We start from the raw sequence: 24816 nt of genomic DNA, 5'->3' as shown, positions 1-24816 counted from the left end.
GAAGAAGATGAAGCCTTTTTCTTGGGCTTTTCCTAGCAGACTGCTGTGGGATGGAATGCAATTACTGCCACAGCCATAACTAGAAATAGCTGTGCCCTGTGTTATGCATGATGCTGTTTTCAGCTCTGTTCTGTCACTCAAAGGCATTTGGCATCTTGATCCACAGATGTGTTGTTTAGAGTGTGTTGGTGGCAGGTAAGCAGTAGCATTGTCAGTTCTGTAAAATCTCACTAATTTCTGGAGTTAATGCAATAGCAGAAGTCTTTGAGGAACTCAGTGGGCAAATGCTCATTTCCTTCATATTTGAGAGGAGACTGCCATTGCTGAATTTAAACACTTGAATGTTTTGTGGTTGCAGGTCAAAGTGAATTGAAGTTGCATAAGCAGAAACAGATTTCTTATGCAACTGCAGTTGTGCATGCATTTATAGTGACACAACATGATACACTGAGTGCTAAAAAGTTAGCACCTCAACTGTTGAACCATTGTTCATGAAAAGATAACTATCTCTGAAGGGTTCGTAAATTAGAACCCACTTTCTATTACAGCTAGTCTGTTCTGCTTATCATGAGAAATCAAGCAGATTGTAGTCAGTTCTTCCTTAAAATCTCATTAAAATTGTTTTGTTTGTTCTTCAAAGCTTTATTTATGACCTACAGTTTTTATTTTCTAGGTGACAAAACAGGAACAAGACCAGAGTAAGTGTCAGGTTTTCTTTGCATTCCATGTTTTAATAGAAAACAGATACACAAATCTTTTAGCTTTTCTGATGATTTGATATTGAAAAAAGATCTGCATAACCAATTGGGTAATTTAGTAATGTTTGGTCATGATTTTAAGCACTGCAATTCTTCTTCAAATGCAATACCTACAGCTTATCTGGCATCTGCTGTAGACTGATCATCTGGTCTGAAAAGTGGTTTCTGCAAACTTGTACAGTGCTTACACCACAGGCTTGAACCCTGGCATAGAATCTGTGTGCATTAATCCAAATAACTCCTAGTTGCAACATTCATGCAATAGATGCAAAACTGTGTAATCACTCACCTGAATGTTTTAGTGATATTTACTAGTCATGCAAAAATGTTTGGGAGCATTGAAGGACCACCTAAACATTCATTGTCTCTCACAGAGATAGCAAAGCACTGAAGGATGAAAATCTACCTCCAGTAATATGTCAAGATGTAGAAAATCTACAGTGAGTAGCTGTTTTTTTTACTACAGTTGTTTAGCTGAAGTATTGTATACTGTTGTTGCTCTGTGACAACATGTTCCTGCTGGCTGCACAAAGGGTAAGTTGTTAGCCCAAGGCCTCTCAGCAGGTCAGCTTTGGGAACAGAATGGATGGATATTTCTAGTAGCTGAAATCTTAGTATGTTTTCTTTCAGTCTCACTGTTTCATGCATTTATGCAAATGTGTCTGCCCAGTGATATGTTCTTACCCATCTCTCGTGGAGTATTAAGCCTGTTGCACTTGCAGAGAGAGTATTGAACCTTATATCTGTACAGACCTTATGTCTGTATTGCATGTGCATCATGATCTTCTATGGAATAAGGAATTATAAAAGCCTTCCCTCGGGCAGGAAGGGAATGGTTTGTAGACTGGGCTGCATGCATTGTATTTGTGAGTTCAAAGTGGTAATTGCTTATACATAGATGCTTCTATATTACTGTGTATATAAAATGTTCGATATATCTTAGTTTGTCAGGGGTCAGCATAACATTTTTAAATACTTGCTATTTGAACTTGAGGAGTTTTGGGGGAGGGGGATTGTTTTTGGTTTGCTTATTTGCAGAGTTAACATGCTAGGAGTTAAGACAGTACCATGCCATACAGTAATTTTACTGTTCAGTATCTGGTTTTGGAAAAATAAATTTAATAGCTATTGAAATAACGTGACTAAGAGGTAAACGTTGGATACTTTAGGTTCATTATATTATGTTTCTTTCCTCCCACCCCCATTTTTTTTTACCTTCCCCAGGAAATTTGTGAAAGAACAAAAACAAGTTCAGGAAGAAATTAGTAGGATGTCCTCTAAAGCAATGCTGAAAGTACAAGAAGACATTAAAGCTTTGAAACAGCTTCTCTCTGTAGTTGCCAGTGGATTACAGAGAAACATTCTTAATATTGACAAGCTAAAAGTTGAAACTGCACAGGTATAATTGAATATAAGCTTTGTTATGTAGAGTTTGTGAGTTGATCATTTCATGTAGGATAGCTACCCTGCTTTATCAGTCAAGTTAACACATGTTCCAACTAAACAGTTGTAAACAGAATGAAAAATTTAATCATTTCTGGTCTTTTTCAAGTTACTGGGGGAAACTGTAGTTTGTCATGTCAGTATTTTCAGGTAAGTACAACAGCAATAAAATTACTTCTATTTGGGAAAACATTCCTATGTAGCAAAGGTGGTAGAAGGGAATGCACATCCACTTTAATTCAGTTCCAGTAATATATTCAGCTGCTAATGAAGACACATTTGTAACAACATGATGGACTCTGGAGCAGCAAAAATACAAAGACATTTTCTTGGATGGCTTTGGAGGAAAAAAATACCAAATTATCCCATAATGTTTCAGGGATCAAAATTTTTTTGCTTTTTTTTTTCCCTCTACCCCTCAGCAATTATAATATTTCTGAAGTACAATTAAAAAATTGTCTCTGACAGTCCAGTGCAGTATTTTCTCAATTTCTGAGCACTTAATATGTTTTCAGTATGTGTTGTCTTTTGTTCCATCCCCAAACTTCTGTTGGTATTTGCAGTTCTTCAACTTTCTGATAGTTGTTTCTTTGGAGAAATTCTGATCAAATTTAATCACAGTGTTAGATACATGAAGAAAATATTTTATGTGAGTGAAGAGTAAAGTCCTGGCATTTTTATTTTTGAACACTTTGTGCAGAACCTTATGTTTTATTCATTGTCTCTGTTTATTTAGGAGCTAAAGAATGCAGAAATAGCATTACGAACACAGAAGACTCCTCCTGGGCTTCAGCACGAAAATACAGCCCCAGCAGAGTAAGTTCCTATTATTCACAAAAAATAGTCAATAATACAACCTGGAGAAGAGGAAAATGAGGAGACCTTATTGCAGCCTTTTGGTACTCAACAGGGGCTTGCACAAAAGGCAGGGACAGAATTTTTAGTAGGGCCTTTTATGATGGGGGTGATGGTTTTAAACTGAAGAGGGCAGATTCAAGCTGGATATAAGGAGGAAACTTTTTCAGTGGGCATGGTAAAAGTGGAAAAAGTTGCCCAGTGACATAGTGGATTCCCTATCCCGTTAACTTTCAAGGCCAGGATGTCCCTGCTTATGGCAGGGGATTTGGAAGAGTCCTTTCAAGGTCATCTAGTCCAACCCAACTGTTTAAAGATTCTATGAACTTAATAATATTTTTATCTCTGCTTCTCGTAACCTTTATATGGAGTGCTTCATAGAATTGGTGTTCTATGTCTTTGCTAAAATTATCTTTGTCTTCGATATGAAGAATAGTCTTCACTCTTGTTCCAGTTGTAGAGTGACGTCAAGAATGTCATACAACCTAACTGTACAGTTAACTGAATGAAAATTGGCAGCCAATTATGATCAGGTTAAAAAAAAAAAATTCATTTGAATTAGTGAAGTTTAATCACACAATTTCACTCTATTACTCATCTAGCTACTTCAGAATCTTGGTCGAACAGTTTGAAGTACAGCTGCAGCAGTACAGGCAACAAATTGAAGAACTGGAAAATCATCTTGCTACTCAAGCAAATAATTCACACATAACTCCACAAGGTAAGCATTTCAATTCTAATATTTTGTACAAGAATAATTTAGCAAACTTATAATAAAAACTTCATGTAGACTTTATGTAAACTTTATCCTCTTATTATTGTTGGGTTTTCTCATTTAATGTACTGAACAAATTAGTGTTCAGATAAATTCTGTAGTTGTTCAATGCAAAGATTTGGAATTGAAGGTTCCATTCATAAGGGTTCTTAAGCTATTTAATATGGATCCATTTCCTGAGTAGCAGCTTTTAAGACTGGTTTGTTTTTCGGCATCTCCCTCCCTTTAGCATCTAGCTGATGTCTGCACCTTCTGTCTTGCACTGGGCCTTCTGGCCAGACATATAGGTACCTGCTCTGTCAGCACCAGATCAAAATGGGAACTTTTCCTCAGTTTGGAGCCTATTGGTATTGCCTTCAGCTCTGGCCAGCTGAGAAAATTTTGTCTTGTTTGCTGCCACATCATTCAGTCTTGAGAAAATCTCTCTGATGAAAGAATGCTGACCTCTGGAAAGTAGGCTTCTGGTTAGTTACCATTCCTGTGGTCATAGGCAGTTTTATCTTTTGGGCTGTTTTAGGTACAGGTCCTGCAGTAAGCAATGATTTCAAGTGCTTGGCTCTTTGTGCTAAGTGGGACTTAAACATCTTGCCACCACAGGATGGTGCAGAGACTTCTGGACCTTTAATGTCAGAAAGCGAAAGGACTGTCTAGACCTAGCTTCCATGGTGAAATATCTGCTGAATCTTGAGGGTCCTCTATCTTTGTGTGACCTTCTTGTCTGTCAAGAATATGGGAAGGATGTCTTCACAGATTTTTCCTAAGGTTTTCAGCAGTTTCTGCTATGATCGAAAGGTTCCTTGCCTGTGTAGGGAAGGTTCAATCTGTTGTGCCAGTAAGAGTATATTGTCAGCAGTATCTGGTGATCTAGTCAACACTCTATTGCATATGTAGTCTTTACCATACAGAAAAAACTTCCTTTGCCATGCAGCTTTCCATGACTCTGACTGTCCTGAAAAATCTGTCTAGTAGTCAGTATCAATAAATTGCCTCCAGACTAATTGGAAACTTGCAACAAGTCTTCTTAGATACTGCTGCCTGCACAACCCTGTGGGCTGGCATGAGATGGATTCTACAGCTTTTGTGTTTTTCAAGGGAGAAATTTCCCTATGGAGGGGCAAACATTTTCACTTTGAGAGTCATTGCTAGACCCGTGCATCTTCAAGAACTTGATAGCTCTTTATGCATTTCAGTGTATGTGTATCTGTATATACTTGCATTCAGGCTATGTGCATCATTCAAAGGAAATGGAGAAGCTGATCTTTTCACAATCAAAGAACTGCTTCAGCACTTTTCTGTCTTCCACTTTGGTACATTGTTTCAGTGCTTCTGTGAAAACAGCATTTTTGTGTGAGCAGATGCCTCATTTTGCCAAAACCTTTGAGATTTTCCCTTTGGTACTGAGGTTTTGCTGTAGAGTTGGGTCAATGCCCTGAAAATACTTTATATCTGTGTGGGAAATAGGATGTCCTAAATATAAGGCATGAAGCTCCCTGTCGTGTTTCTCTACTTATGAATATGCTTCTGTGTAGAGCCAGATTAAGAGACCCTGTGATGCTTATTATGTCTTTAAAATGTAAATAAAACTTCCATTCTACTGCTGTCTCTGACAAAATCAACTAAACACTTAACTTAATAAACACTTAATGTTATAAGTTGGAAAAAGTGGACAATACATACAAATTCAAGCAAATCTGATTTAATTGTATGTAGGTAAAAGACAGTGAGGTAAAAAATGTTCCTATGTAATCAGGTAAAATTAGTTTAAGTATTACTTTTTGGCTTTGCTAACTAATAGAATCTTAGGGAACTCTTTACCGCGTATATAAAAATTAATCTGAGAAAACAGTACCTTTCAAAATACAGTTTGAAGCCCTGTCAAAAAGTAGTCCTTGGATGATTTGTGGCACCCAATTGCTGGGTCAAATCTTGAGTTTCATGCAGTTGTTTTTGTATTTTGTGTGGTATATGGATTTTAGGTGAGCTTCTTACTTTGGTATAAACACTAAATCTTTTCTTCTGATAATGAGATTTTTACTTACCAATATTTTATATGCATCTTACAGATTTGTCTATGGCTATGCAGAAAATCTATCAAACATTTGTAGCTTTAGCTGCACAACTTCAGTCAATACATGAAAATGTAAAGGTATGTTTTGATGTGTTCCTGTGTTTTTTCCTGTATAAGAGTCATCTTCAGGTTGTTTTTTTGTTTGGTATTTTTGTCCTTCTGTTAAATTGACTACTTTTAAAAATTTTCAAACTGTCATGGAGAAGTGCTTTGATTTAAAAAGTAGCTGTTGTTCAACTGAAGTTGTTTAAAGTATTTACTAATAGGGATGACAGCTACTGACCACAATGATTTGACTTACAAAATGTTTTTCATCTAACTCCTTTCCGTCTAATTGCTGATCAGTTTTTAAAATGTCTGTTTTCAAGCTCATGCTTGTGAATTTTGATTTTTGCCCAATGACTTCTGGATCTCAAGAAAAGATGATCTAAATCTGCTCTTGCTTAAATAGGTAACAGGAGACAAAAATAAGTGAGCTTCCATATGTAAGATTTTTTAGCATATCAAAGAATATTGGTTAAAGTTCTGTTCTGTTAGTTTATTGGTTTTAAACCTGGTTTTCACAATAACTAGTATTTGTAGAAGGAAAAATAAAAGACTATGTATTAATACTTAGGTATAGAAGGTCCTAATTAGGCCTGTTTTTTCCATCACAGACTATGGCTCATTCAGTTTACATTTTCCCATTTACAGTTCTGGATATGTTGATAAAATGTCACTGTCCCCCAATCCATGATTTTTCTTGAAAACATCAGAATCCTTCTTGGCTACAAAAACCCAAACCAAAACAAATCAACTTGAAGAAGAGTACAAGTGTTTGAAATTGTTTCTGCTAAGTGACTTAATGTAAATAGCTCTGTTAAATCTGCTGGTTTCCCTCCCTAAGCTTCTGCACGGCATTGCTTGTTTTCTAAACATCTGAAACTTTTTACTTTTTCTCAGTAAGGTTCAGGAATACTGCAGATCTTGCGTGGTCTTGATTCCTTGCATTGCATTGCTTCTGTCAGCATAGATACTGATTTACAAATACCTGCCATCAGATATTTGTGCTGCTCTTAGTTAACTCAGTTTTGCTGCCAGATATAAAATGTATCAGCTCCTCTGCATTTTCAGCTGAATTACCCAAAAGGTTTCCCAAATGTTTTCAGGCTTCATGGCTTCTGAGATCTGAATGTAGCCTGAATTGGTGCAGTGGTGTTTGTGATGATACATTTTTGTTGTTCATAAATAGGAACAGCTGGACTAGTGTGCAGGTATAAGCCATAGCATCTTCAGTACCTTTTCAGTGTGACTGAATAGGAAAGACCTTTCTTCAGTTTAGAGTAGAATTCTATTGCCCAAAATTAAGAGGGTGGTTTGAGGATTTTTCTTCTGAGAAATTTTTTTGAGATTTAATCTACTGGGTGCATATGGATACTGATATTTTGGAAGGCATTTTATAAGTAAAGCTTCAAAAAACAGCAAGATGAGTGTACTGCTCAAGTGAATCTGTCATTATAACCATCTGTTTTACTTTATCAGCTACAAGATGCTAGAAGAGGAGAGCAGTTTTGAAACTGTGGTCTTTGCCTAATCTGATGGTTGTGATATGGTTTGTGGAAGGCAGTGCTGTGATCACAGTTCGTTTCTTTGCCTGATGAAAAGTAAAATTGTGCTTGGGCACAATTCAAGTAGGCGATGTTAAATCATTCAGCATAGCGTAGCCTTAAGAACTGCTTTATGATTTCTAATGGCTTTTGTCAACTCTTAGGGCAGTCAGTATGGCATTGTATTAAATCCCATCAGAATTCTACAAATGTCTTTTCTCTCCAAAGACAGTACTTCTGATGTGATAATGTGGGCATTCTTCATGTGGTTCCTGCTGTTGCTGGTAGATGGAGATTACGGCTGTTCAAATCCCAAATCAGAATTTTTTTACTGCAAACGCCTCTTTGAGGAAACAAGCATATGCTTAGTCAGGAACACAGGGCCATATTATGCCTTCCATAAACTGGAAATTGTTGTCCTTTGATAAATTTATTTCATTTAAAGATTTTCTGTTATGAGATGGAAATAATTATCACTTATCTAGTTAAAGCTATTTATTCTTTTTGTTGTGTAAGACATCCATAGTTTCCTCATCTGTGACAGGCAGAAATTGCTCATGATGAACAGGCCAAGCTGGGCTATTGCCACAGAAGGTGGTGGAGTTTCGAGGGGGTAAAAGGGCAGAGGCAAGGGAAGGTGTGGCATCATGAGACAACAGATTTGGGCTACTTGTTACCCTAAGGCAGAATGATCTGTTGCATTTGGACTGTGTTACATTGCTAATGAAATGTATCAGAAACAAGAGTGAATTCTAAGATTTTGGTAGCTGCTTTGTGATAAGAAGAAATGCAAGAGTGAAAGGAAGGAATGAAACACAGGTGAAGGTAATAGGGGAGCAAAAGTAGACTACAGGGACAGAAGGTAGCACTAGAGAAAAGTGTGTTATAAGCTAGTAATAACATGGCTTTATTTTTCCTCTTTGATCAGCTGAGTACGGTGATACGAATTGAATTGTGGTGATTTGGTCCAACATTGAAAGACTTAAGCTGACATACTGAATGGTATCAGTTATGTTCAGTGTCTTTGCAGAATTTAAGTATGGAACGTGTTCTGGCTGTAGCTGTTACAAACCAGTTCTTTCTATCTCATAGCCTGACAAGGTTTTTTGGGTTTTGGAGGGAGCTTCTCATTTGTTTCAGTGGTGGTATTTGTTGGTTTGGTTTTTTTGTGGGTTTTTCTTGGTTCTTACAGGAAATGTTATTTTTAACTCAGTGTCTCTTTCCTTATTAAGTTAAGGGTTTATGTCTGATACATGGAACTAAAATAGCTTCCTCCCATCCTCTTCAGATACTCAAAGACCAATACCTTGGCTACAGGAAAAGCTTTCTGGGAGATGCCATGGATGTATTTGAGGCAAGACGAACAGAAGCTAAGAAGTGGCAAAGCGCGCCACGCGTTACCACTGGACCGACCCCTTTCAGCAACATACCAAATGCAGCAGCCGTTGCAATGGCTGCAACACTTACTCAGCAGCAACAGCCTGCTACAGGTCTGAGTGCATTCAAGTTATAGATTATTAGTGTTACAACAATAGTAAATTCATGTAACATTTTCTATGAGGTCTTCCTTTGTGTTAGGCTAAAAATCTAAACATTGTGATGAGCAAAGTTACTGATACATAGCCAATAGAAAAATGCAGGGTAGACTTAGCAATAATTATACAACAGATACTAAATCTTGTGAATTTACTTGTATTAGTGATACTTACTGTATTGTTCTAACTTACCCCTTGGAATGTGAGTCTTCACTCTTAAGTAACATCTCTGAATACATGTAGAATAGCCTCTTTCCAGAAATTGTATCATTACAGTAAATTATTTTAAATTGGAGAGGAGAGAATATCTAAATGCATAGTATCTTTTCCTTATGTAAAATTAATAATGCATTTTTATATAGCACTTTGGAACTGTAAAATGAAAAATGCTGTAGAACAGGAAGGATAATGAAGCAAATCTCTGTAGAATAGGAAATCAAATGCCTGGCTTATTTTGTAGCCAATTCCTTTGTCAGTATGATGTTGGAGCTGTCATTTTGCTGGCCATTCTGCTATTGTGAATAGTTAGTAGAGAAAGTTGAGTGGGTCAGTGATTCGTTCTGCCTGTGCATGTAAGAGGAAGACCAAAATAGAGGAAATGCATGACCCACTGTGAATAAAGAATGGATACATATGGCAAAATAAATAATTGAAAGCACCTTAATTGATGTTGCTATAATAACCAACCCTCTCTGAGAGGGATTTCAGAATACAGACAACTGAATTTATGTCATCAGGGAACAGAAATAAGGTTAATCCCATTTAATTTTACTTGAACAAGGATATATATCTATGTCAGCAAATTATGAGAAGCATAGGTAGCTTCATTCTACCTTTAATTTTCTAAAATGTTATTCACATAGGTGTACTGAAAGTGATAGTGCTTTTTCTGGTCTTGTAACAGCAGTGGTATTTTGAATGATGCTAATTAGAGATATATGCAGGAACCATGTTAAGTCTGATATGTTGTTAGACTGCCCTTGCCTTTTCATAAGAAAGGTACAATATGCTTCCAGCCCTTGCACTTCTAAACAGCAGGGAGATGGGTTTAAATTACAAGTATGCCAAACCACTTTTGAACAGAACTCAAAATCTTTGTGAAATACTGTTTTTTGAAATTTCAGTCATAGACCACAGTATTTCTGTTGTTGCTATGTTAATCCATGGAAATTTTGTTGAAGTGGCACCTTCAAAAGAGTTTGGTTTTAGACAGAAAAAATGAGTTAATGTCATGTTACCCTTCAGAGGTTTTAATACAGATAGTAGTATTGCTGCACACTGTGCAGCCTAGTGTTGCCAAAGTAATTTACTCCTCGTCTTTTTCCTTATCTTCTATTTGTTTTTTTAAAGACTCTCTGTGGTCATTGCAGGATTGTTTTTTTATGAAAGTCATTCACTTGGAATGTCACATTTAAAATCATTCCTGCATTTTATGAATTGAGGTGAGGGATTTGAAGTTCCTGAATTTCCTAGTCCAGATTGAAGGGAACTGCTAATAACTTCAATAAACTTAAGCCACTGATGGCATGACTTTGTGAACATTCTCTTAGTAATAGGAACAGAGAGGAGGAGGGGGGGGGAAAAAACAAATGGCAGAATTGGCCTGTACCAACACAACTGAGGTCATGCGACTCTATAGCTTGAGATATATTGTAACATTCTGTAGTGAAAGGAACAAAGTGGAGTGTGTAAAGGTTGGTTTGCGGTTTGTCTCTTCTGTGATTGTTTTGGCAGATTATTTCAAAACCCAAAATTATGCCAACTGCAAGCGTTATGCAGATAGAACAAAGCCATTAACTTATATCAAACATGCCAAGAGAAGCAGACAACAATCTTTTCACTACTTTTTCATTTTGAATACTTTTACCCTCTGTGCAATTCACTGGAGGACCTGAAGAAGTAGAAATAGATTGATGTTCTGAGTGGCACTTTAGGAGTACTTGAAACTCCTTAGAGTTAGATGAATGAAAAGAGTACTTGGAGTTCCCTCTAGATCAAAAGTAAAATTAGTCAGGCCTAAACTATTTAAAAGATATCTTGAAATCCTAAAAGCTTGTTAGATGGGAACATTTTGTAGCTTTTCTAAATTACTGATTTCAGTGCTTGACTTTTTCCTAGTTTCAGATTAAGGCTGCCACTTTTTGTTTTGGAGAAGAAGAATGTTCAGTTTTGCAGGAATCTTTAAGGACTGCCTCCTCTTCCTTTTCATTGTTTGAGTTTTCAGATGGCCATTTGCTGTAGTAATGCAATGCATGTTTTAGTTTTTTATTCTGTTGTTGTGAATTGGATATACTATAGTTACAGTTAAAATAAGTTAAAATCACATATTTCTTTGCACGATGTGGGTCCTGAAGGGTGGGATAGATGAGGGTAAAAGGTTCTGAGAAAAAAGACTGAAAAGAGGTGCATGTAAGGGTATGGCTAAGGGATGTCTGTGTAATTAATACCTGATCTGCTGTTGCTATTTCTGAAAATGAGAATCAAACAAGAAAATTAATCTGGCCTTTATAAAATTTTTGATGAAAAATGTAATATATAGTACTCTAGTATTGAGGGATCAGGATGCTTAGTCTCTTTTAAAAATTATTTGATGTTTACATGGTTAAGTATTTTGTAAGATTAACTTAGAGTTAGTTACTGTTCTTTCTCTGAAAAAGATAAATAATAATTTATTTTACATTTATTTTCAGAAGTCAAAAGTTTAGTAGCTACATCTAAGCTGTGGGATCAGGGAATGTTTCCCCAGTTCCTGGGTGTAGATATGCACCCTGTGTTCTCTCTGTATGCCAAGACTTTTCTGGCTTCTATTGAAATAAATAAAGCCAGTGAGTCCTGGCCAAATGGAAGAAAGGGAGCAAAAATGCACTCCACTGCTCACCTGGGATGGATAATCAGGACTGTGGTGTGCACATTAAAGCACAATTTTTGTGCAGTTTTTTTAAGCTAGAATTACTGAAATTATGCTTAAGTTTTGGCTGAACACAACCTTTCTCCCTAGTTTGGCACTTTTGTTCTGAGCACAGCCTTTTTTTGGTAGCAGTGAGGCTGGTCATTCTTTTTGGCAGTAGCAGCTAGAGTTTTAAACACTGCCTCTCTTGCACCCTCCCTGAGCAATCTTGAACAGTGTGGAAGTTCAGATGGTGGTGGCTAATCTACCTGTTATTATTGATGGATCACAGTAAAAGATTGCAAAGGAAATTAAAGTCTAGTGCACCGAGACCTGTAAATGCATGAGGCTGCAACTGATGTTTTTTGGGTAAGATTAAATTGTCTTAAAGAAATGCTTTCCTTGAAGCTCACCTTTTCTTCTCTAGAAATAACCCACTGAGAAACTCACCCTTAACTGGTCCTTAACTGGTGAAGTACAGTTAGTCAAAGCATTATATAAAGCTGTTAGCACACTTTATGTTTTGACTTAGTATGAGATTGAAGTTCTAATGGGAAAGGATACTGAAATCTTTATAGCACTTAATTTTTTTATTGTTTTTATTAGTTTTATTGTATGGTTTGATATTGACCTTGGTTAAAATTAACCAGTGTATTACTTTGTCAGAATCAGATCTAAATTGTGATGCTAAATTTACTCACTGTCTGGACCAGCTGTAATTCAAAAAATTGCAGAACATCAGTAGGCAATCTGTCTGACATGTCTGACTCTCTGTAATGGCTCCTATTCATTAAACTGAAGTGCTCTACAGGCCAAATACATCAAGTTTTAAAATGTTAAAATACTTGTTATAAATAATTTGTCTTGTACCTGTAATAGCCGAAAGTGCCATTTTTTTTTCTTGCGAATACGCTCGGCATCAAAGATTCTTACTAGTCTTTTGCTATTGAAGATTAAGTTTACTTACTAGAACTATAAGCAGTGATGATACCTTCAGAACATTATGGTACAAAATCAACATATCATATGCTGTTGCTCAATAAAAAGTTTGTTAGTCTACGGCATAAGATCCTGTTTTATATGATCTGAGTTGTTTTAGTATAATGTTTTATACTGGCTCTAAAAAAAGCATGTTGCATTTGGTAAAAAGCTTGGCCTGGAGGACTGTAGTGTTTTGTTTATAAAGTCTTCCACTAACAGTGCCTCCTATTGAGATAGAAACCTGTGTACTTGAGAAGGAACTGGATATGTGTTTTCGGGTTCTTTTAGTTAATTAGATCACTGACTTGTGTAGGGGGTTTTGGTTTTTTATTGTTAATTTTTGTTTCTTTTTTTTAAGAGCTGCTAGGTAGATGTCAGTATTTAAACTGGATGTAAACAACTTTAGTTTGAAATTTGTGGAAATTTGTAACTGCAACATCTGATATACTTTTTTTTAAGTGGAAGAAATAGCTTGGGTTTTCCAGGTATTTTCTGCTAAGCAGAGACTGAAGGCTAACAACTTCAGTTGCCCTTAAAATTTAGTTTTAACACTACTTGAAGTATACAGATGTTACTCAGCTTGGATCACCTAAGAATTTTGTGTTCCTAGCAAAAGATGTTACTTCTCAACATACAGTGCCTTTCACTTGATTCAAAATGATTTTCCATTTAAATCTTCAAATACTGAAAGTATTTTAAGAGCTTGAAATATTCACATTTTAAAACTCTATATAAATGTTCAAAATGGGAAATTTTGAGTGAAAATAGCCCAGATGTGATAATGATTTAGGAAAAAGGTCAAAATCATCTGAGCTTTATAGTAATATTTGAATAAATCATCACTTTCACAGATATAGGATGTCAAGTATGTTCAAAGATGGAGAAGGCCATCTTGAGCAGACGTGCGGATGTCTGTGGATTAAGAGTTTGGCACTGTATCTTTAATGATTAAACTTACAAAATAGTGCACTGAAAACTGTTTGAAAAAGACAGGAATAGAAGATTGTACTGTGAAAACTGTCTAAAATATATTAATTATTTATCAGAATTAATTATTTTAAAATGTGTTAGTGATGGACTAGCGAGTTGATTCTTTTTTCCCCAAGGTTAAGGTCAAAAAAGGAATGAGACTGTAAATTTCATCATGGCAGACTGAAATTGTTTCTTGACAGCCCTGCATCTTAATGTGAATATGCAGGGGAAGTACTGTCAGCTTCTTAAAATCATGGAACAAACTCTGAAATTTTGAATGTATCTAATTCATTAAGGTACACAGAACTGTGCCTTCTGTAAATGGTTATTTAAACAGGTGGTTTGACTAGTTTACCTTATTGAATGGTGTTATGTAGCAGAGCTTAACAGAACTCAGTTATCACTTGTGTGGAAAAAAAATGAATTGTCATGTTACTGTGTAATTGACTTGCTTAAAAATGAACAATAAATTTAATAAAATAAAGTCATTGTCTTGTTTTTTATCTTAGTGTTTTGTTTAAATTTGGATGGAATACTTGAGTAGTTTTGAAGAATCCTATTTATTAAATCAATTTTAAATAATACAGTTTCAGTTACATTAGTGTCAGTTCTTACATTTTTAATTTGAAAGTTCTCCCTTATTCTGATTTCATTAATACAGGTGGCAAAATGTTGTTACCTAAGTGTTCTCTCAGGGTTTTTATTAACATTTTAAAGTTTAAGGTGAGACTGGTTAACTTCTAAAAATACTAAATTATGTTCTTATGTTACTAGTTTTGGTTAGTTTCACCTTATTACAATCATTATTTTCTTAGATTTTGACCAAGTCAATATAGAGGCAGACAGTTAAGCGAGAAACTTTGATGAGGTAAAATCTCGGATCTTAATGGGATTTGTTGAAAGCAATGATGTTCACATTATCAAATACTTGAATAAGTAAATAAAGGACCTCTTTACTATCAAAGAGTAAGGCAAGTTTGTTCTCATTTTTTTTGTACCAGGGCCACAGCCATCTCTGGGAGTTAGTTTTGGAACGCCATTCGGCTCAGGTATTGGCACTGGCTTGCAATCAAGTGGCTTAGGTTCTTCAAGCCTTGGAGGTACACTTTAACTTTTCTAATCTTTCATTGAATTATGATGCTGCACAGCTGAATCTCTTGCAAACCTTTAACTCCACTAAGAGGATGATCTGTTTCAGGGAAACACCTGACAATTCGGCAGGTCTGTGCTTTCCAAGCTTCTTCCTGCCTTGCAGAAGGAGTTGCTAGGGCTAAGCCATTGTAGTGAAACCCCAAGATGAACAGGATTAGGCAATCACAGAGAAGTTGTGCTCTAAAAGCTAGGGAAGGACATCAATCATGTTGGAGCTACAGCTTGACTGAATTTTACCTTTATGAAAATTAGGCACCTGAGACATTATATCACACTGTAGGTAATCTGTGGAAGTTTTTCACCTTTTAACTGTAGGGAACTATTTCTGCTTAGTGTTGAAATAAGAATAAATGTTAAAAAGTTACTGCAGTTCTGTGATCCTGAAATCTATTTGCTTTAGTAGTCACTGTGTGCCGCAGTGGGGTGGGGAAAAAAATACCTCCCCCAGCTGAAAAAGCAACATGTGAGAGTGAGAGAAAAATACTTACTAAAATGTTAATAGTGCTGATAGGGACTATATTCCAGGAGGACACATCACTGTGAAAAAGTAGGTGATATTAAAAAAAAAATACTAAATTACTGTAGATCTTTTATTTTAAATGTAATGTGTTCTCAACACTAGAGCTACTGGTAGATTCTACTAATCACGTAAATTCTAATCAGCATGTAAACTTCCTGTCTATATAGGTTGGGCCCCTACAGATACTAATGGCTTCTGAAGCTTTTATAAGATTTGCAAGGAAAATTGTTACATCTGCTAAGCACAAACATAATGTGGTTTTTCTTGTTCCATCCTCCTTTCTCTGCAGCCTCAGTCCCCATTCCTACATTTTGCCTATGAGCTGAGCATATGAGTCAGTGTTGTAATGTATTTAAAATAATTAAGTGTCACTCAATGTTGGAAAGATGATGTAACCTGAACATTACATGAGTTTTACCTTAAATAATCACCTTGAAAATATTTTAAAATGTGTCCCTTCTCATCAGATTTTAAGTGTTTTCAGATAAAAGAAAATCTGTATACCTAAAAAAAAAAAAAAAAAAGAAAATAATGAGCTTAAAGGATATTTGGAATTGCCAAGTTTTCCTGCAGCATTTTAAATGCCTAAAGAAAAAGCAAAACAAAAAAACTCATAAAATTCTTAAATTTCTGCTGAAAAGGTTGTAGACTAAAGATTGTTCAGCAGTCGTACCAATGTAAATAAATTACTGTTCCACCTGCTTTTAGTTCTGTCCAAAAAACCTGACTTGTGTTCTCTTTTTTTTCCTAGCTCTCTGCCTAGGAAGATATTTGCTTGCATTATTAATTTGCAAAATGTCTTTTAACAAATCCATTAGACTCTGATAGAAGCAAATGTAGAAGAATAAATACATACCTGAAAAATAGGCTGCAGGTGTGTTCTTGGAAACAAATTGGCTGAATTATTACTTAAATTTGTTTGAGTTTCTAATCCTAGGGATTTAGGTTTTTGAACAGGACATTTTCTGGTGTTTGCTCTGGAAGTGCCATTTTAATTGGGAAATTTTGCTCTCTTTCCTTGATTAATGCTCTGTGTATTTTGACAGTGATAAACAGGGGCTTTTGCATTGAGGTATATAAATTATTAGCATAGATCCTATGCTTCATTAAATATTTGCAGACGCCTTGCCTGATCATTGGTTATGAGTTTCAATCTAGATAGGACAAAAGAGTGTGTCATTTAAATGAACTGTCTTACATGGAAATGATACTTGCCATTACCTACCCTTAATACCTCTTTGATTTAAAAATCTCAGGAAACTAGAGGACACTGCTCCAGATAGTGTGTTAGTCCTTACTCGTTTTAAAATCTCAAAAGCATTTCTGTAAAGGAAATGGTAAAGGCTCAGTTTGCAGTAAATAAAAGGATTTTTCTTGATTCTTGAAAGTTAAGATGGGAACATGATTTCCTTAAACATAAATACAGAAACTGTTTTCTTTTTGAAAACCTAAGATAGCCAAAATCAGAGTATATAGTTTTCTTACAGTTCCTGTTGTCTAGCCTCTATTTCAAACTGCAAATACCAATTTATTTTTCCTTCAAAGTGACCTAATATTATTAACACAATTTCAAACATTAAAAAATTTGTGTTATGAAATGATGAATGTCAATTAAAAAACCAATTTAATTTTGTCACAGCTATACATTTATGGCTGCCCTTCTATGATGATTTTTCACATGAAATATTATGAAATTTGTTTCTATTCTCTATTTAATCTCTTTTCAGGTTTCCTAGATAAAGCTGATCGCTAATAACTTGAGAGGGGAACAGCTCTAAAATAAGCCAAGTGTAAACTGAAGAAAAATGCTTACTCATTTTTAAGCATAATTCTTTTTTTTTTGGAGTTGTAGATGAAGATTGTGACTTTTTGTAATAAAAGTCATGTAACTTGTATCTGAAATTTCTTAGTTTTAGCTCATTTAACAGCATTTGAATAGAAATTTCTTAAACTCTGGTAGTTCACACCACCTGTTTTTATAACTTTTTCTTTAGCCAGTTTTGGATTTTGAAGGTAGTGTTTTTCTCAGTGCTTTCCAGTTTGCACTGTTCTTAACACAGTGCTTTGTCAAGGATAAATACTCTTCAGGCAATAGTCATAGAAATATTTGTTTACCAAATAATGCTTAGAATTATGTTGGGGTTTAGAATACTCACCTGAAACCTATGTGTCTTTAATTGCTGTGTCTGTAATTTTTTTTGTTGTATGTCTTTATTATTATTCTATTAGGATTTGGAAGTAGCTCTGCCTTTGGAAGTAGTGCCACAGGAGCGTCATCATTTGGGTTTGGAACTACAAGTAAACCATCAGGAAGTCTAAGTGCAGGTTGGTTTGTTACTTTTGAATTCAGAAATCAAGTTTATCTTAAAGCAAGTCTTATAATGAAACTACTGCACTCATTCCAATAAATGGATTGCTTAAAGTTGCATGTGTATATCACTATTAACTACTTACTAGAGACACATTTTCTGATAAGTTTCTGGGTTCTGTTAGAGGTCCCCTACGTAGACAGTATTGAATGAGCATTAATGTTTCCCATTTCATGGTGTCTGTCTAGTTAGGAGTGGAAGCAGGAGATCAAGTGCAGCCTCATATACAGAAGAGCAATTGTCACTTGGATGCATTGGAATCAGTTATTGATTGAAATTAGTGTATAAATTAGTGACAAATATACTAGTAATTTGACTTACTGTATTTACAAATAAAGTTAAAATTATATTCTGGAAGTCCAGAAGTTTCCTTGAAAATGTATAAATGCTTAATCTATTTGAATAGTAAGTTATATGTATTGTATCTCTGTATATGTTCATAATTCACTATATTAACTACTTTGAAAACATTTCTGTGGCATTTGAACTACACAGTACTCATTTAGCTATTTTGATTTCATTTTTGTGGGGGTGTGATATAATTAAAATATGGATGCTATTGTGCCTTATATTTCAGAAGTCTGAAATATAGCTGACACCTCTACCTTTTAAATAGGAGTAATAACTTACTAAGCTCTTAGTATACAAATAGCTTCTGTAGTCTGTCTTAAAATCCTTTTTAAGTGGCACATTGAAGAAGGATCCTGTCTCAAGAAAAATCTTTTGTTCAATGGCTCTTAGAAAAAAACAGCATTTTGCTGGTATTTATTAAGAAGTGCTATGATTTTTATTCTGGATTCTCCTTGATTACTGATGAGCTGTTAGGCCTGTAAAATTGTATCGGCTTTGCATTATAAGGTGGAAATGGCTCACTAAGCTGACTGTGTAACATTCATGAATGTTAACAACCTAGTAAGTTCTTGATGGAGCTCTCTCTACAGTGTCTGGTGTCCAAGCATCAACTTTATTTTACTTAGTTCTTAGTATGAGAAACAGTTGGAAGACTTACACTGCTTATGTTTTAATCTTGTAGCCTATTATTTCTGAGTAATATTGCAGCATTTAAAGCTGCTGGATTGCAAAGTTAATAATTTAGTTTTTAACATAATAAAAATAGAATTAGAAAACTAACTTGTATGGATCAGTTGTCCATCACTACGGAAGTATTAAGCCAAAGGAAATAACAAGTCTGTCTTAGCTATGTTGGGTGTGCAGAGGCAATTTAGATACCATTTCCTTCAAATCAGGCTTTGTCATGCAGTCAGTGCCATCAGTTTATTTTGCAAATGAGGGGATTGCACCCAATAAAATTAACATTGTCAGTTACCTCAAAAGAGTCTCAGCTACAAAAAGTAGCTGAATAAAAACAGATGCTAAATATACTTTGAAGATCTGAGTTGAAAATTTTTGTTGGAGACTTATTTTTATTGAAGAATTGCAGCCTCGGTAGACAAGATAAGAGATAATCAAGTGGGATCATGGCTGGATGCATTCATACTGCTAAAAAACAGACCTTAATATAATCCATGAGCAGCTTTTACATAGAGAGGCTATAATAAATCAGTTAAAGCTGCTCTTGAAATACTTTTTGATCTGGAGCACCCGTTGTGGTATGGGAGATGAAAACAGGAATAGATTGCTATCTGATGAACTGCTGTTTCTCCCTGTAGTATTAAAATTACAAAAAAAACACCAAAAAACTGTTGTGGAAAGGAGTGTATTCATCTTTGGCTTACCAAACTAAAGGGTTTGCTGGAAGCAGAGATGCACAAGCCCAGTGAATAAAGTAAGATCTTAATGCCCTTCAGGGAGATGTCAAGGCTGTGTCCTTGACGGGCAGGTTGCAATTTACTTCCTGAAATCACTTTTCACATATAAATAATACTATTTTCAGAAAGGACCTTGGTTAGGTCACATGTACTTATGGTTCAAGACTTTGTGAGTCTTCCATCTAAACTGAGCTACTCTGTGATTGAGTGTCTTTTCTTGCAACAGGAATAACACTCAGTGTATACCTTGATCAAGTTTTTTTCCTGAAGATTTTGCATTTGAGTGTTCAGCTTTAGGATTTGGTTTACTTGCAACAAAATTTGGTACCTTGACCTTATTATGCTGCTATGACAGGAGAAAACCATATAGATGAATTTCACGTCTGCCTTTCTAAACTTCTGTGGAGGACCTTAATGTCACTTCTAACAGAACAGCTATTGCTTTCCAGATTGTATCTAAATTAGCAAGCATATTCTCAGTCTTCTGTCCCATAGTTTATGTACCTCTTACTGTAATATTATTCAAATAAAGCCTTCTCTGCATACTTCAAAATAATCCCTCCATCTAGAAGTAGCAAATTGGAGGTAATTTATGAACACTTGCCTACTGAACTCCTGACACTGCAGTGCAGCTTTATTATGAATGGCGTTCATGATGTTTTCTCTGGGAAGCATAGAAAAACTTGTTATCTCACATACATGAAGTAAAAAGGTAACCTTTTTTGTCATTCATGAGACTCTCTGATACATCTTAGCTTCAATTCAGAGTTATCAGGGAAATGGAGTAACACTTGCATGTATTTGACCCCTTACATTCTAGGATGAGAGACAAATCATCCACAAAATTTAGACAAGACCCAAATGAACACTATCAGTCACTATCATCTGTCATACTCTAGATCTGCACAACCATTACACTGACAATTGGTTCTGTACAGGCAACTGCATGCTGTAGGACTGTAAGTTACTGGAATGTTGATAATGAATTTTCTTGACAAGATGATGTGTGTAACCCAAGTCCAGACACTGCAGGAAGAAGAGTTTAATGTTAAGTTTTGAAGTAGTTCTTATTGCAGAGTGTCAGTAACAAGTGAGAGAACAGAAGACATCAGGCTTGTGAGAGCAACTTTAGGATTCTGGTGAGACAACCAGTTGGGCTTTTATTTCTGTACTCCAAAAATATTTTAGGCATTGAGTTGAACATACTGATGTGACCAAAGGATTGCTTCAACTGTCTGCTAGAGAACTAATGAAGCAACAGAAAGTAACGCATATTGAGAATGTACTCTCTTGATTGTGAACCAGTCCCATTATTCTTATTATCTTAATTGTTTGCAGGTTTTCATATACTGGTATGACACTCTTTGTTAAAATCTGAACTTGCTTGTGTCTTACCTATTATTTTGTGTTCTCTTGAGACAAAAAAACATGAAGTTATGAAGTTCTGCTTCTTATAAAGTAATCTTTGAGAAATTTCTAGTATTCTCTAGTAGTTGCAATTATTATCTAAGCTGTTTACACATAACTGATACAAATTTATAAAAGCAAGTGAAATGAGTTAGTGTAACTGTTGCTGAAAACTGTAGAGTTTACCTTGATAGAGGAGTTAAAATAGCACGGTTTGCTCAGCTAGTCATTCAGTTTTTCCAAAGCTTTGTTTCCAGTGCTGTTTTTTGGTTTGTCATAAAGGATGTTTTTAAATACAAACAGCTTGGCAAGGACTTTTTGAGCCTTTTCTGCCTCACATTTAAGGTGTGGTCTGTGCCACATATGTTATAAAGGAAGGCAGAGGTAGCCAAGTTGGGAGGAAGAAGGCTGAGCACTCCTGACTCCAGCTTTGACATTTCTCTATTGTGAGTGAGGTGAGTGGTCCATGGTCCACCTGTACCTGCTGCCTTCCCTTCCACTTTAGGAGTGCACTGAATGCTTATGCTGAGAATTCGAGGAATTATGGCTCTTCTGTTGTACAATTTCAGTGGGACTTGGTATGCTGCTCTTGTATGGATAATGGTATAATAGACTTGTGATTTAGGATATAATTGTTTGCACTCACTCAGTTAACCTCTGTTACTGCTGTCCAAGTTGCCATGGCATGTCCAAGTGCTCTAGTAATGTGATTTACCATTGTTGATCCACGTTGGTAAAAAGTGTTACAACTGCTGGGAACAAAGTGGCTGGTGTTAAAAACTTCAAGGAGAACAAATTTACAATCCTGATATAACTGATGTTTTAAAATATTTTTCCCTCCCCCATAAGGCTTTGGGAGCTCGACTACGTCTGGGTTTAACTTCAGCAATCCTGGCATCACAGCATCAGCTGGCCTGACGTTCGGGGTGTCTAATCCTGCATCTGCAGGCTTTGGGACAGGAGGGCAACTTCTTCAGCTGAAGAAACCTCCAGCTGGAAACAAGCGAGGGAAAAGATAGGCACCCCTTTTAGGGAGGGGGAAGTGAATCAACTTTCTTCATCTGAAAAGTCTATTTTTCTAGATTGATACATTAATTAAATTGCATCCCAGGAGATTTATAAAAATTTTGCTACTTTTCCCTAGTGAAATCATATTGAACAGCTATTTTCTTGTGAATAGAAACCCGTTTATGTATTTTTATTTTGGGCCCTAGTTTTAGAAATGTTCTATACTGCATTATTATTAAAGAATCTTGTAAAATCATCTATTTAACCTAATGTTAGTATCAGAATATTTTTTGTTAATAAGCTTTATACCATATGAATATATGCATATTTGTTTGGTTTTTTTTTTGTACAGATAAAATATATTCTAGTACAAATACTAGAGTTCATATCTTCTGTTCCTGGATATGGCCTTTAAATCTACTTCAGGGTGTTTTTGTGTATATGGATGTAAATATATACAGTACAGTGCACACATCTGTGTGTATGTATGTGTATATATATATATGTATAAAACACAGATGTGGATACCTTCCCCCACACAGATCTCCTTTTCTTTGTGTATTTTGTTTCTCCATGTTGCCCTGTGGTCCCATATCTTGATGTTTCTAGGAATTTCAAATAGTGGGTCCCAGGCTGTGTCATCATTGCTTCTGTGTTTCGTTGTTTAAAACCAGCTGAAATACAATGTTTACTATTTCATAAAGTTTGGTAGATAGTGGTTAATAGATGTTTTGATTTGTTTTTTTTTTTAACCTTTTTCTTGGCCCATTTATCAGACAGCTCTAAAGAAGAATCTGAGATTTCAGCACAGAAATTTCATAGGTAATGTTCCCAAACTGTTTTGATTGTTTTTCTCCTGAGCTGAAGAGTAGGGCACTGCAGGATTTCAGCTGAAAGCTCAGGATGCTACAAGGATGAGTTGTCAGGCTGGATGAGCTTTTCCCTGCATTTGAGGGAGACAGGATGCACTGTCCTAATGAAAACCCAAATTAAGTGTTCCAAACCTAAGTTGATTCATGAGCTTGTCATCAGCACTGCCTTAAAAGCAGTTGGGCATTGGCTTTCAAACAAGGTGTAGTACAGTAACTTGCTGCTCAAGAACAGGGGAGGAAAATTATGTAATTTGAAGGTTAAAGCTATTCTAGTACTAGTTTGTGAATCTCACATACCACAAATCATAGCTTGTTGTTCTGCATCTTCAATTTGGTGTGCACTAGGAATGTCCAGGAAAATATCTTAAGGAAATAATAGATCAATTGATTCCTTGCAAATAATGATACCAGGTTGATGTGTGAGCATGAAACTTTGGAGCCAAGTTGATTTTATGTCGAGATTTTGTTATTTGCTTTCTATTGTTAAAGTGTTACTATCATTTTGTATGTTTTGGAAGTGTCTGCATTTGACAGTGGTTGCTCTTTGACGAATGTTTGGTTTGTCACTTCATCTGATAAAATTAAGGGGAAACTGAGCACAGAATTCTTCATTTTTGTACTTGTATGTTATTGCATCTTTGTGAGCAGTCTCTTAGGAAGGGATATGTGTTTTTTTTTAATGTCACAATAAAAATAAAGCTTACGGTTTATTTTGATTTCAACCTGTTTTTAAACTTTTATTGGGCTGCAGTCAAAACTGTAATGTTTGTATTCCTTTGTTACTTCTTTTTTTAATAGTTAATATGTTAAACCACTGGACTCTTACAATGTATTAATTTGTGAAACTAATTCTAAATGTGTACTGTTTGTCCATATGTGCAACTTACCATTGTGCAAACAATAAAACAATAATGCTGTGATCCTTGTAATACATATTGCCTATCTGAAAGATCATTTCCTGTCATTCTCCTACATTACAGGAGAAGCAAAAACCTCATTGGCTAATATGTAGAACTGTTCCTCTTAGAGTTCATATAGTGCAGAATTGTTCTTGCAGAAGTTAGGGCCTTGATCCTGGATTGAAAGTGTGGAGGGAGAAGGGGGTAAAGGGAGGTATTGTGCTGTGGGGTTGTCTAGAATTTCTTCACATATAATTCTATATTCTATATAATAGAATAATCACATATAGTTGTACAAGCTAAAGTAAAAATGGAATTTAAAATAATTATATTCCCAGACTATTACTTGGGTGGTTGAATTTAGCCATAATTTTCAGGGATCAGCACTGCAGGCACTGTTTCAAATTTCTTCCCCCCCCGCCTCCCCGAATTTAAAGACATGTTAATATGGTTAGAGTGTAAAATACAAAAGCATTCAAGGTGTGCCTTGGTTTTCTACAAGCAGGTTAAGAAGCTGATGTATATTTAAAAGCCATGAAATTAAATCTAGATTGTCTGTTCTGTAAAGAAAGAAAAGTTTGGTTTGAAAGAAGGTTCAAGTCCAGTGCAAGACTGTGGTTTTCTGTTAGTTTGTATCTTTTTGTACAGCTGTGGTATAAACTTATGTATGTGACCTCTTTCTTTTACTAGAAGTGACTTGTTTTTCCTTCAGCATTCTCCCTATAATGAAGACAGCAGAAAGGAAAGAGCGATGCCTTTGCTTGATTCAGGAGCCTCTTTCTAATCTAGAACTTTCTTTGACCTCATGTATGTCTCTGTTCCTGTCCAATCAGTTACGTAGATACTACGCTTACCTACTTCTTCTGGATTGTGAATGAGGAGATTGAAATAAGATGGAGTGGGTCAGAGTTTATGCATCTTCCTCACCACAAAAAAATCCAAATTCAGCTACGTTCCCTT

The 24816-nt window shown here is 35.6% G+C and overlaps 1 protein-coding gene across 3 annotated transcripts in view; it reads left to right on the top strand.

The window, feature by feature from the left end:
* The window catches only part of NUP58 (nucleoporin 58), a 34555-nt gene extending 10665 nt beyond the window's left edge, over positions 1–23890 (top strand). For 2 of the 3 annotated variants that reach the window (XM_015638441.3, XM_015638431.3), the window contains exons 7-16: positions 674–698; positions 1133–1198; positions 1983–2157; positions 2938–3017; positions 3659–3777; positions 5895–5977; positions 8774–8975; positions 14862–14960; positions 17762–17857; positions 21927–23890. In XM_015638441.3, the coding sequence (XP_015493927.1) occupies positions 674–698; positions 1133–1198; positions 1983–2157; positions 2938–3017; positions 3659–3777; positions 5895–5977; positions 8774–8975; positions 14862–14960; positions 17762–17857; positions 21927–22096 (1115 nt within the window). In that variant the 3' untranslated portion in view covers positions 22097–23890. The remainder of the gene's footprint in view (positions 1–673; positions 699–1132; positions 1199–1982; positions 2158–2937; positions 3018–3658; positions 3778–5894; positions 5978–8773; positions 8976–14861; positions 14961–17761; positions 17858–21926) is intronic. The other variant, XM_015638450.3, reaches the window with a different exon arrangement.
* Positions 23891–24816: the final 926 nt, after the last annotated feature.

This window comes from Parus major, chromosome 1 (genome assembly GCF_001522545.3).
Source record: "Parus major isolate Abel chromosome 1, Parus_major1.1, whole genome shotgun sequence".
NCBI classification, from domain to species: Eukaryota; Metazoa; Chordata; class Aves; order Passeriformes; family Paridae; genus Parus; species Parus major.
This window is presented reverse-complemented; position numbering and strand designations above follow the sequence as displayed.